The 12,996-nt window shown below is 40.6% G+C and overlaps 1 protein-coding gene across 1 annotated transcript in view; it reads left to right on the plus strand.

Annotated features, from left to right (window-relative positions):
• Nucleotides 1–12,560, plus strand: part of CDC42EP5 (CDC42 effector protein 5) — a 33,742-nt gene extending 21,182 nt beyond the window's left edge. The window contains exon 3 of the mRNA XM_075838836.1: nucleotides 9,154–12,560. Within this exon, the coding sequence (XP_075694951.1) occupies nucleotides 9,167–10,087 (921 nt within the window). The 5' untranslated portion in view covers nucleotides 9,154–9,166 and the 3' untranslated portion in view covers nucleotides 10,088–12,560. The remainder of the gene's footprint in view (nucleotides 1–9,153) is intronic.
• Nucleotides 12,561–12,996: the final 436 nt, after the last annotated feature.

Below are 12,996 nucleotides of genomic sequence, written 5' to 3' on the forward strand. Positions count from 1 at the left end.
GTTGCCTTCGTAATCATACGTACAATATTGCTGAACGTACCTCTTAAGTCTAGTAGTGCAGCTGTTTTTGCCAGCTGCCCCAGCTTGAAAACCTATTCAAAGTGGGGCTGTAGATCAGAGCATATAGCGGGGACAACTATTTTCTTTATCCCCTTCACATCGGATGTATGAAGTACTGTAAATTTTGGGAGACTGTTTGAGCCAAATTGATAATAAAAACTTCCATAGACATCAAAAACAACCATATAATAGAAACAAGTAGCACATTTTTAGTTGCATCGGCCATCCGGTTCCTAGAATTTTACCAGCTTCATTCTTACTAAGTGTCCTCGTGTTTATATGGACATTTCCTACATTTGTCACAGATCTCCTGCCCCAATTTGTATTTTGAATGCCTCTTTCTTAACGTGCCCATAAATATTAGCTAAATCAGCCAAATCTGCGGACTAATGTGTTTGGAGGGGTTATCCGACTCTGACCCCCCCCCCCACAAATGCCAGAGGTAGATGCCAGAGGTGCCTGACAGTGGCTTTTTCCACTCGCCCCATTGAAATAAACGCGCATACTAAGCTGAGCCAAGCGTTCATGGTAATTGTGGAGTCGGGAGGAGTAGCTGTGGGCTGAATTAGAGTTTGGCTAACCGTTATCTAAAGTGTATGGGCACCTTTTTAGACCTGAACAATAGTTTTTGATAGTTTACTATAGTTGATAAGTTTATTATATTGGTTTTACTTTTATGTATTTCCATTTTTTGGTGCCTATATGTTTAATGTTTAAGTATAAAGATGGATTGAAGATGAACATTCATTAAGAAGTTGAACCTTATGTGTCCCTCTTTGAACATCTAAAATGTTGGGGATTTGCAGAACAAGGAAAGGTGAGTGATCTGCAAACGATCGCTTGCCATCAAATTCATCCTGGCATCAGCAGGAACTGCCGACAAGACCCATCAGCAGTGGCTTTAGCACATTTCATGATATTCCCCTGAAGGGCCATGATCTTTTTGCTGTTGGCCTCTGATCCACTAAAAGCACGGTTTTGCATTTCTGTTCTTCTGTGGATTAGAATACTGTACGATCTATTGTTCCCTGTAGTAGTCATTTCAGGCTGGGGAGAGGTTGATTCGCAATATCTCAATGATGTCACTAGCAGGAAATCCAGAAAAATGTCGTCCTCATGATTGCTACTTCTTCTCACGAAGCTCCAGTTCTGAGAACTTCCAAATACATACGTGTGAATGAGATTGATTAGCAGCTTTTTTTCATGAGCTTTCTTAAGTTTAGTTCTCCTTTAAGGAGACTTGATTCCCCTTTTTAAAGTTCGTCTTCTAGGAGTTTACTACTTGGCGATTGCTTAAACACTCTCCTTAAATAGTGCGACTGGCTTCCCCATAAGGACTTTGAAATTAGATTCCTGGACGTCTTATTAGCCTTGGTTGTCACAGGTCGGATGATTAATGCAGCACATAAGAACCATAGTAAAGTATTGTATTACGCGGTTTAATTCCACCAGAAGGCAACAGACAAGATGAAATAATCTCATCCTATTCATAAATGGAATGACATTCATAAAGCTTTATTAAAAGATTAAAAAATGTAAAAGTTTTGCTCTGGGCCCCAAAGTTTTGGATAAACCCACTAGGTTGTATGTAAACAATATGGACACCGGAGCAGTGTTCTTTTACTCATTTATTTTTGTCTCTCTTTTTTTTTTTTTTTTTTGTTGTTGTTGTTGCTTCCATACTTGTACAGATCTAAAGCCATTAGGTTGGGTTCACACAATTTTCTGCCTCAAAATTTCGTTTGGAATTTTGAGGCAGATTTTGCTCTGCCTGCATGCCGATTTTCGTAGTGTTTTTCGCTCGCGGCCATCGAGCGCCGCAGGGAAAAAAAGCCGCGAAATACGCTTTCTCTGCCTCCCATTGATGTCAATGGGAGGTCAGAGACGTAAACACCTGAAGATATGGCATGTCGCTTCGTTTTTCCGCTAACAGGAAAAAAACGCCTCCGCCTCCCATTGAAATCAATGGGAGGCATTTTTGTCCGTTTTTTGGCGCGGTTTCCGCTGGCTGCTTAAACAGCTCCGGAATTTCAGACGTAATTTGTTAAGACATGTGGACATACCCTTAGGAGTGTGTCTTGTCATAGGTGTAACTTTAGGCTCTTGGGCCCTAATGCATAATCGGTAACCGGGCCCAGGCAACCATGTGCCATCTATAATACTTGTCTTATGGGGCATATGGGACAAAGTGTGACTGCTACTTTGGCACCCATTATTCATTCTGTTTGCAAATTCTAAAATGGTGTTCAATGCTAATCATAACCCTAAGGGTATGTTCACACGGCCTATTTTCGTCCTTTTTTCGGGCCGTAAACGGCCGAAAAATAGGAAGCAGAACGCCTCCAAACATCTGCCCATTGACTTCAATGGGAAAACTGCGTTTTTGCTCACTGCGTGTGAACCTACCCTAAAGGAAACCTGTCCACCAGCTCATGCTGCCCTAACCATGGGCAGCATGAAACCGTGACAGGTACCCTATTTGCATTGAACTACTTTTTACTGTGAAGCGCTACAGCATTTCAGAAAACATCGTTTTCATTAAAAAGTGCCAGGCTCAGGGAGAAGTGCCCAATGTGTAGTTTCTCACCTGCTTCTCTACACTCCGCTTGATTGACAGGTCTCTCTCTACTATTTAACGTTATAAATGTAGTTCACTACAATCTGGATCCCTGTTATTTTATGCTGCCCGATTCCCTTTAAACCACACAGAATATTGCACTGCAAAAAAACAAAGCCTATAAATTAAAAAGTATAAAGAAAAGAAAGTGTCCGGTTAACTGATTTCTAATTCTATAAATTTATTACAAAGAAAGGAGCCTTCTGCCCAGAGCGGCTGCACAGTTCTGCTGCGAAGCGGATGGTGTCTCATTTCTGAGAAGAGGAAAAAGGGGGAATTCTGGTCTCCTCTAAAGTTGTAATTCATGCGCCAAGCCCAGACAGAAGGGGCTTTGTTCCCCTATTCAAGTGTCAGACACTCGGCTGCAGCCAGAATCTGTTAAATATTTATTTTTGGGGTGGGGGCAGTTTTATTGTAACACTATAGAGTATATGGTGCAGACAGATCCATCTGATATACGCTGTATTATGAGTAAAAACATTCTGATACCTGAAATTCCATTTGGGACGGTTGATTTGCCTAAAGATAAAATGCATTGACTTTGTGTGGTTTAACTTTAAAATGTAGATGAAAAAGTCCTAAGTGTTAGCTGTTATAGAGTTTGCAGAACATGGAATGGTCTCGTGTCATTAGGAGTATATCTATGGGTATAAAAATATGTATACCATACGCATGGCCATATATAAGTAAATCAGAAGTTAGTGCGTTTCTGGCTCCATAGAAAGTCTATGAGTTCGCACACTACTCCTTCGGCTTTCCGAAGAAAGCTGTGCAGAGCCGACCAGAAGCGAAACGGCATATCGCTCACCTGAGCACTTCTGACGCTTTGTTTTAGCGATCGGTGGGGCTCTCGGATTCCCAATTGACATGTTACGTTTTATGATAGTATAGGTACACTTTAAATTGGCTTGACAAATAGTTGGTAAAGCTGTCACTTTGTTATTCATCGAACACGTTGATTGGTGATTTGTCATCCGTTTCTGAGTAGCTAATTTAAAGGTGACAACAGTATGGCGGCACTTCCTTTTGTCCTGTCACTATGGAGATGCATAGGAACTGAAAGTAGCTATAGCCTTAAAGTGGACCTCTCACTAGCTCCTACAAAGTGCGTTATTGGACTCGTAATTGCCGCTGTGTCGGAGTCCAGCTGTGTTTGTTGCTTAATTCTGCGTCACCACCCCCCATCCCCGTTGCTGAGATATTGCCCCCTCTTTATTTATTAAATAAGATGTACCTGAACCGCTGGCTAGCCAAGTGGGTTTGGCCGCCAGCGATTCTCAATGGGCGGAGCTAGCAGAGAGCCGCTGACGTATCCGTGTGAGGCTGTTTCCTCCAGACACTACTAGGCCAACATCCTCACGTGAGACTCATCCGATGACGCTGGCCTAGGAATGTCTAAAGGAAACTGCCTCACACTGATAGGTCCTTTTTGAAATAGCAGTTTGCCAATAAAATATCTCAGAAATGCTCATGGCGACATTCCAAAAGTAGTATACAAGGCTATGGTTTATGATCGCATATAGTATGCTAAAAGATCGACTGAGCTATAGTTGGGATTGATATTCTCCATACCCTTTCCCGATATTATGGGAATGCCTTCATGACTAATGGCAGTGTCTCATAACAGGGAATTGTTGTTTAAATTAGATAAAATCGATAAATATTATCGCTCTCATATTAAGAGTGTGTGGAGGGTATAGGAGAGTAATAGAATAGTCCTAAAAAGTAGATTAAAGGGGTTGTCTGGGATTAGAAAAAAAGGGTCTGCTTATTGATCTGCAGTACCAGACACAGCCTATGGACAAGAGTGGCGCTACTAATAGAAAAAAAAATGTAATCCCAGACAACCCCTTTACTAATGCTACAAACAATGATAACCTGCCGTTCTATAGCCTTATCTACAGTGTATATATAGGAAATTTGACATGATAAATGTTTTAATGGTATTTTCCTTGGTAACTGTCAGGCTAGTTTTGGAAAAATAAAGATGCTTCTCTTTCTTACATATGCAAGTTCTCTCATACGGAGGTTCACACATGTAAGACCAGGACATCTTTTCTTTACATTTCCGCTGTCACCTCAGAGACTTCTTCTTCATTCCTATAGTATGCCTTATCGGCTGCACATATTTCAGCATGTGTCGCATCAGATATTCTGTAAATATGCTGGTGATTCGCTTTAGGAAGTTACAGCTGTGGCAGTGGCAATGATAAATGAGTTATTTCCTATGTCTGTCCTGTGCATTTCATGCTGCCTGTATATGGAGGCATGCTGCAGAGTTTTAGAAGGGGCAGTGACCATTTCACTTCAAATATGCTACAAGGGGAAATTTTTGAAATGTCAAAGAGGTATTTCCCCCTCACTTATTTTCACAAGGGGGAGATATTCTTTCACGGTATGTTCTTAAAGGGAATGTGTTGCCAGCAAAACATGTTTTTTTTGTTTTTTTTTTTTAGTTAAACAATTAGTGTGTAGGTGATTAAACATTGTTCTAATTTTTTTTTTGGATTCAATTTATAATATTTCCCAGCACTGGTCACTAAATGGAGCAATTCCCAAAATTGCAGCATTGCATGTGGTAAAGCAACCACATTGCTTTATGCTGCAAAATTGGGAAAAAATCCCTCGCTCTAGTGAGCTCTCAGAATCCCCCCCTCCTTTATCCTGGCTAGTGCCGGGAGAAACGAGGGGTTTGAACGGTCTAACCTCCTACACTGTGTGTCGCCATTTTTTGAGCTAACACACAGTGTAGAAGGTTTACATACACTAGTAAAACACACTGAAACACGAACATACATAGAAATCACTTACCTGCTCCAGTCGCCGCCGCTCCCTCCGGTCCGTCCGCTCCGTCTGCTGCCGCTGCTCCATGTGCACAAGTCCGGAAGCCGCGACCGGAAGTAGTAATCTTACTGCCCGGCCGTGACTTCCGGTCCACAGGAAAATGGCGCCGTTCCCACACACACGGCGTACACCATAGTGGATGGAACGGGCCCCGTTCGCAGTCCCTATGGGACTGGAGCTGCCGTATTCCATGTCTGTATGTGTCGTTAATCGACACATACAGAAATGGGAAAAGAAATGGCAGCCCCCATAGGGAAGAAAAAGTGTAAAAATAGAAAAAAGTAACACACAAACACACAAATATAAAAGTTTTTAATAAAATCCTAACATAAAACAAAAAATTTTGGTGACACTGTTCCTTTAAGTGCCGATAGTGGTGCATCAAAGAGCCAGACAATGACTACAGGAAAACAAAAGGCACCAAAATACTTGAACATAAGAGGTACGTTTTCATTGACGAGCAGGATATCCCTCTAATTTGAACCTCGTTTAGACTTTCTCTGTTCAAAAAGTAACGGCTCCGGTAGAGTCACGATGTATAGTTGGTAGATGACCAGAGAGGCTGCTACTAAAGTTTCTCCTCCAATTTCACGAACGTGCCCCAAACCTTTTTCAGCATGAAGGTGAATATATCAAAATTCCATTTCTCATTCTTGAAGTTGATCACTTACAGACTCATTGATTGGAGATTGAACACACAAATGGACAAAATGCTGAAGACTTTTAGACCACTCTAGCCGCCAGCAGAACTTTTCCTGCTGCACTGCCAAACTTGAAGTTGCCTAGATAGAAGGGGGGAAAAAAAGTTAGCGTATCTGCGCTTTTACAAAACTTTTCATCGGTCATGGAGGCATATTAGAAGTTTTAAATAGTCTGTTCTGAGATCCCCACCATTGCTATAAAGAAAGGGCAGAAGCGCTCAGCCAATCGTTCTTCTCCTTCGGCGGTGCGCAGAGCTCTACGTGAGGCTGAAGATGGGTTCACCTAGAACGTTTCTGAGCCTGTCTTCAGTCTAACAAGGAGAGTCGATCGCAGCTGAAGACGCTTGGCCGAGTGCTTCTGCTCATTCGTTTCAGCGATGGTGGTGGTTTCAGCTCCCAGACCCCCATCGATCAAAACTACTAATACAGGTGTGCCCTCCCTAACTAATCTCGAAGGCTGTGTTCACATATGAATTACGGGTTCCGTTGTTCTGCTCCATAATAGGAGCAAAACAACGGGAATACCGGAAGCTCGGGATCCGTTGCATTTGTTGACGTAAACAAATGGAACCCAATGAAACCTCTAACCCAGACTTCTGAGGGGTCTCTGTCATAATTTCCGCCACTGCTGTATGTTGGCACGGTTAATTACGTCAGAGACCTCTAACCTATGAAGACGGTTAACTTAAACATTGGAGAATTTAGCACTCAAGTATTTGGCTGCCCTTCTGGTACCTTGCTTGTTGACATGCTTGGCCTGGATCTTGCTATTAGCAGGCATCTGTAATTTGTTAGAGTAAAATAAGTTGATTACCAGGATAGGGCCTGAGGCTGCACTTTGAAGTCCTTACAGCTGGCAAGATTGGAGACTCAGCGTGTTTTGTGTTCTGAACAGTTGGGTGGTGTTTGCTGTTAAGAAAACAGTATACAAGTTATATAAAAGGAACATGTCAGATATGCTGCATAACAAACCTGTTCTTACCTTTTCTAGTGAACAGAGTACAGGCGGTGTTCTATATGATCCTAACACAGATTTGACAATTCATTTTTTTCCATAGATTGTTCACTGATTTCATGAAAGTATGGGCTAGACTTCTTGGGGAACAGTCAGTCTGCCGATGGTGCCAATCTATTATCTAATACTAGTAGTAGGTCAACTTTTTCTATATATCTTTCGATAGATCTGGAAGACCTGGGTGAACCCTGTGGCGCAGATTTACTAATGCTGTATGAGATTTAGACAGCGTGAACTTTAGACCAGGCAGACAGAGAATGTGCCAAATTTATCACAGTGGCGCATGCTGTATGATAAATTTGGCGCATCTTGCTAGATCCTTTCGCCCTTCGTAATGCGAACGTCTGCTTGGCTTAGTCTTTAGTGCAATTTTGGCATTTGCTAGCACGTTTTAAGCCACCCCCTTTTCTAGACCCTTTTGTGTCTAGTGAGGCACAGACATCTGTTCTTTTTGGTGAATTTGCTTCATAAATAAGTCTAAAAATGTATGCAACATTAAGTGCCAGAAATGCACCAAATTTTGGCACGTTTTATAATATTTTCTAGACTCAAATACATTCGCAAATCTGTCACCAGTTCCTAATTCAGGAGCGATCCTTTGTTTTAGAAAGAGGAGAAAACAATGCACCTCAAGTATGCTGGGAGAAACCAACTGAGACTATTCGTAGGATGAAAAGCTGAAATACATTAAAGTGTGACTAAACGTTTGACAAACTTCTGACATGTCAGAAGTTTTGATTGGTGGGGGTCCGAGCACTGAGACCCACACCAATCGCTCAAATGAAGCTGCAGAAGCGCTCGTGTAAGCGCTCAACCGCTTCGTTTCTGTTTGGCTTTTTCCAGAAAGCCGATGTATCGAAGTACAGGCTCATAGACTTTTCTATTGAGCCTGTACTCCGATACATTTATTTCCGTAAAAAGCCAAACAGAAACGAAGCGGCTAAGCGCTCACACGAGCGCTTCTGCCGCTTCGTTTGAGCGATTGGTGCGGGTCTGTGCTCGGACCCCACCAATCAAAACTTTTGACGTGTCACTATGACATGTCAGAAGTTTGTCAAACGTTTATTACCCTTTTTAAGTTGTTCTTTGGCTGTCGATTTAATATCCAATATCTCTCTTGGTGATACCATTCAAATACTCTCTCAGCAAGTGTTATCATCTTTAGAATTTATTTTCGAAGCCCGTTCTTCTAGTGGGTTTCTATGTTGACCCTTCAGATTACAATGATAGTCGATCGAGTAAAGGAAGGAAGTAGAAGTAATAAATTTTCTAAGTTTTGACAGGAATTCCTTAACTTGTTCTCCCAATATGGGCTAGGGTCCTCATATTTTTGTTTTTAAAGAGCAACTGCACTTTCCAAAAGCTATTGATATTTCATAGAGACCTATCTGACGTTTTGATTGGTGGGGGTCTGGGTGCTGAGAACCCCACCGTTGCTGAAACGAAGCGCTATGCACCTTCGGCTGTAATCGAGTCTTCTAGTCAGGCTGTAGACTGGCTCGCATGGAACGTCTGGCGCTCTTTGTTAGACTGAAAAAGGGCTCAATCACAGACAAAGTTGCAAGGTGCTCAACTAAGTACTTCTGCGCCTATATTTCAGCGACCGTGGGGTTAACAGCACTTGAACTCCCACCAATCAAAACCTCTGATATTTCTTTATAACCTATAAAAAGTTTTTGGAAAGGGCAGAACCTCTTTAAGCATTTTTTTTGCCAGAATTTAAGGAACTCTCTGTAAGAAACCTTCAGCTAGATGTCTTGATGATCTCACTGATTTTAAATTATTTGTATGTAAACCTAGAAACAGACAGAATACATTATAGTCAGATGTTTGGGAAACCTCTAATATAGCTATAAACCTTTCAAGCCATATTGTTTACTCAAGGCAATAAATGTCTCCTTTTTTTTTTCTTGTAGATTCCATCTCAAGATGCCTATCCTCAAGCAATCCAGCTCCCACACAAAAAAGCGAACACGTATTGATCGAGAGATGATTAGTGCCCCGTTGGGTGATTTTAGACACACCATGCATGTTGGAAGGGGAGGCGATGTGTTTGGGGATACCTCCTTTCTCAGTAACCATGGTCCTGCCTCAGCCCCACCTGTGGAAGTGCCAAGCTCCAAGAAAAATGGTCTCCTGAAAATGGCAAGTGATCATGAGGAAAACAAAATGGCAGATTCATTAAGCCAGCTCTCGCAGTCATCAGGAATAGGATCCGGGGCAGGAAGTGTCTCGTCAAGCCCAGTCAACAATGTATCATCTAAAGAAGACCGTTTGTGGAATAACCGCAACACAGGTGGAAATTCTGATCAGTTCGACTGGATTTCACCCGGTGACTGTGGACTGAAACATGCAGAATCTATGTTATCTTTCCATCTGGATTTGGGCCCATCTATTTTGGATGACGTATTAGGTGTGATGAATAGAGATCCTCCAACTTGTGAGTGGAACAATCCAGAAGAACAAAGAGAGTTTGACTTTAATTTTTCTCCTGTCTGTGCTACAGATGGTGATAAATTCACACAATCCTCCTCTGTTACAGAGCCACAGGGAAACCATTATAGTCTTTCCAGCACATTGCCGATGACGAACCCTGGTATTGAAAACCTCTCTGCTACCACCCGAGACCATCCAGAAGGAAGCACATCAGTGTATGAAGAAGACAGTGAAGAAGAAAAACGTTCAATCTATGAAGGTGTTGCAGATAGTCCAGAGCAACATGACAACAGTTTGCATGTCAGTCACCGTGCGGAGGTAAATGATGAGGATGAGGAGGATGATGATGACGAAGAGGAAGTTGGTCAAAGCTACACATTTGATGATGACCTTGATGATGAGATTGGAGTATAGGAATGAAAAATATATTGCATAAACTGACCGTCTGGTATCCCTCACGTACGTGTTTCTTGACCATAAAGGAGGGTTTATAGGTCAAATGAAAGATTCTATAAATGTTATACGTTGGACTTTCTCGAAGAAGAAAGGAAAAAGAAAATACTTTAGGATATTAAACTATTCAAAAAGGATATACTTTTTATAGAGGCGATGTTATACATTCGACCTGCTCCTATACTTCCAAGAACTAAAGACTTGTACCTTGAATTTTAAGTGGACATAGTTTAATTTTGTTTTAGTTCGACATTGCGGGGGGTCGGTTATCAAAAAGGACTTTTGTATGTGTTTTCAATTATGATTGATCAGAGGAAGTGAAATTGTCCAATGTTTTATGTCCTTGTTATATTAAAAGGTAATTTATAGCGTTATTACAGATGAGTATGGGTGTATATATAGACGTGCATAGAAAAAATGCATTTCTCTGTGTAAAATCTGCACACAAACACTCAGCTCCCTAAATTTTTAATTCAAATATGTTGCAATGGTGTGTTCCACCATGTCATACTAGATTACCCAAATTAAAAAGAGGCAACTGCATAAAGCATTCACTCATGTAGCATACATACTGGTGTATTTACAGAGGCTCTGTCACCAGTTTAATACTTCTCTATCTCCTACCTAATCTAATAAACGCTTTGTTGTAGATAACTACTGTTTTTGTTTTGTGTGGTTTTTTTTAAAAAAATGTCTTTAGTGACAAAGTCCTGAACATTTTTTTACATTTGTGCAAATTTTTTGTAAAAGCCCAACTGGGCATTTTTTTTAGTCTCACCAAGTGGGCGTTGTAACTAAAAGTGTATGACGCTGACCAATCAGCGTTACATACATATCTTCATTCATGCCCAGCTTTATTCACAGCACAGCGTGATCTCGCAAGATCACGCTGTGACGTCACTTACTCCCGACGTTCCTTCACCAGAGTGACAGGAGAATGACCAGTCATGGGCTCCAGCCGTGCCAGAATGATTATTCTCCTCCGCAGCAGTCCTGGCACGGCTGGAGCTGATGACTGGTCATTCTCCTGTCACTCCGGAGAAGGAACAGCGGAAGTAAATGACATCACAGCGTGATCTTGCGGGATCACGCTGGGCATGAATGAAGCGTAGCGTGATGCCGATTCTCAACGTCGTACACTTTTATTTTAATTTTTTTTAATTATTTACAACGCCTACTCGGTGAAACTAAAAATAGCCCAGTTGGGCTTTTATAAAAATTAGCATAAATGCAAAAATTATCAGAACTTTGTCACTAAAAAGTTAAAAAAAAAAAACTTTATCTACAACCGTGTTTATTAGATTAGGTAGGAGATGGAGAAGTATTAAACTGGTGACAGAGCCTCTGTAAACACTTTCTCTTCGTAGACACCATCTGTATATTTTTGACCACATAAATACTATCTTTAATTTAAAAAAAAAAGTCCAAAATATAATTGATCTTTTTAGTATGTACAACACTAAAAGACTGAAGAAAGTGCCTTGTGATTGTTGATCGCATGTTATTCCAAATGTTGTCATATATAATTGGTTTTCTTTACACGTTTGCAAAAAAGTTTTTTATATAAAGAGAAAGGGTTGAAAGTTTTTTTTTATTTTTTTTTTTTGTTTTTTTTTTCTCCACCAGGAATTTTTCATTTATTCATGACATTGCTATTTTCTTGTAGATTATGGTTTTTTGTTTTTTTTATTCTACACAAGGTTGGACTGCACATTGACCAAGGCAATGAAAAGTCTCTTTGTACTACATCTCCTGCTGGGGCGCACATAGTTTGCATGCGGACACTAAGCCCCAATGGATATCTTGAAATGTACTTTACTTTATATTTCTTACATTAATTTTGTTTTTCTGTAGTAAATGCTGCACAGTTTGAGAGGTGGCTGCTTGTCCCATTGGGGTCAGCCAAACCAAGATTTTTTTTATTTATTTTTGTGTTGAATTTTCTGTTTCACAGGAATTGACCGCAAAGTATTTTCTATGCAGTACAATAGAGGTTTTATCTTCTGTGCACTCATGCATATGACCAAATTTAAATGAAAAAATAATAATTTGACACAATGATTGACTGACAGCTTGCAGATGTCACAAGGAATTTAGCTGTATAAATGAATCTCGGTGCCATGGTCAATATTATTTTGCACACTACAGGTGTTTCACATAATTTGCACTCTTGCTCTCTGAATTATACCCTTTTATTTTTTTTCTAACAGCAAATGGATGTCAACATGCCAGAAATGTGGTATAATTTTGCTTCTACAGCCCGTCTTAACACTATATCTAAATAAGCTGGACCTTTTTTTTGTTTCTTTAGTCTATGCATCTCTTTAAATATTTTCAGCCTATGTATAGTACAAAAAAAAGCTTCACAAAATGTATTTCATATAATTTTTTTTATAAATATTTCTTCTGCAATAAAATAGATTTGCAGTCTTTTTTTCTATTTTGAAGTGATTTTTTTTTATTTATTTATCTTGTACATTTTGATGGTGGATGCGCCTTACTGGAACTGTATTTTAATACTTGCCATAGGACAACTAGAAACCAGGCTTAAAGGGAACCTGTCACCAGCATTTTAGCTATAAAGCCAGCAATACCTGGTGAAAGTGGGTGAAAAATCATTGTCATCTAAGCTATAAATATGTTCTAAGTAAGTTCTGTAGCTTTAGTATTCCGTTTTTCAGTGGTCCCACGCCGCCCTCTCCAGTACAGTAGTAAGGGGGCCACAGCGCTCCTGTAAGCACGTCATTCTGCTGATCAGTGGGTGCCCAAAGGATCATTTTCTCATTGAGCACACATTGGTGGTCCAACTTAGAGGCTCTGTCACCAGATTTTGCAACCCCTATCTACTATTGCAGCAGATCGGCGCTGCA

Source organism: Rhinoderma darwinii, chromosome 10, assembly GCF_050947455.1.
Source record: "Rhinoderma darwinii isolate aRhiDar2 chromosome 10, aRhiDar2.hap1, whole genome shotgun sequence".
Classification (NCBI taxonomy): Eukaryota; Metazoa; Chordata; class Amphibia; order Anura; family Rhinodermatidae; genus Rhinoderma; species Rhinoderma darwinii.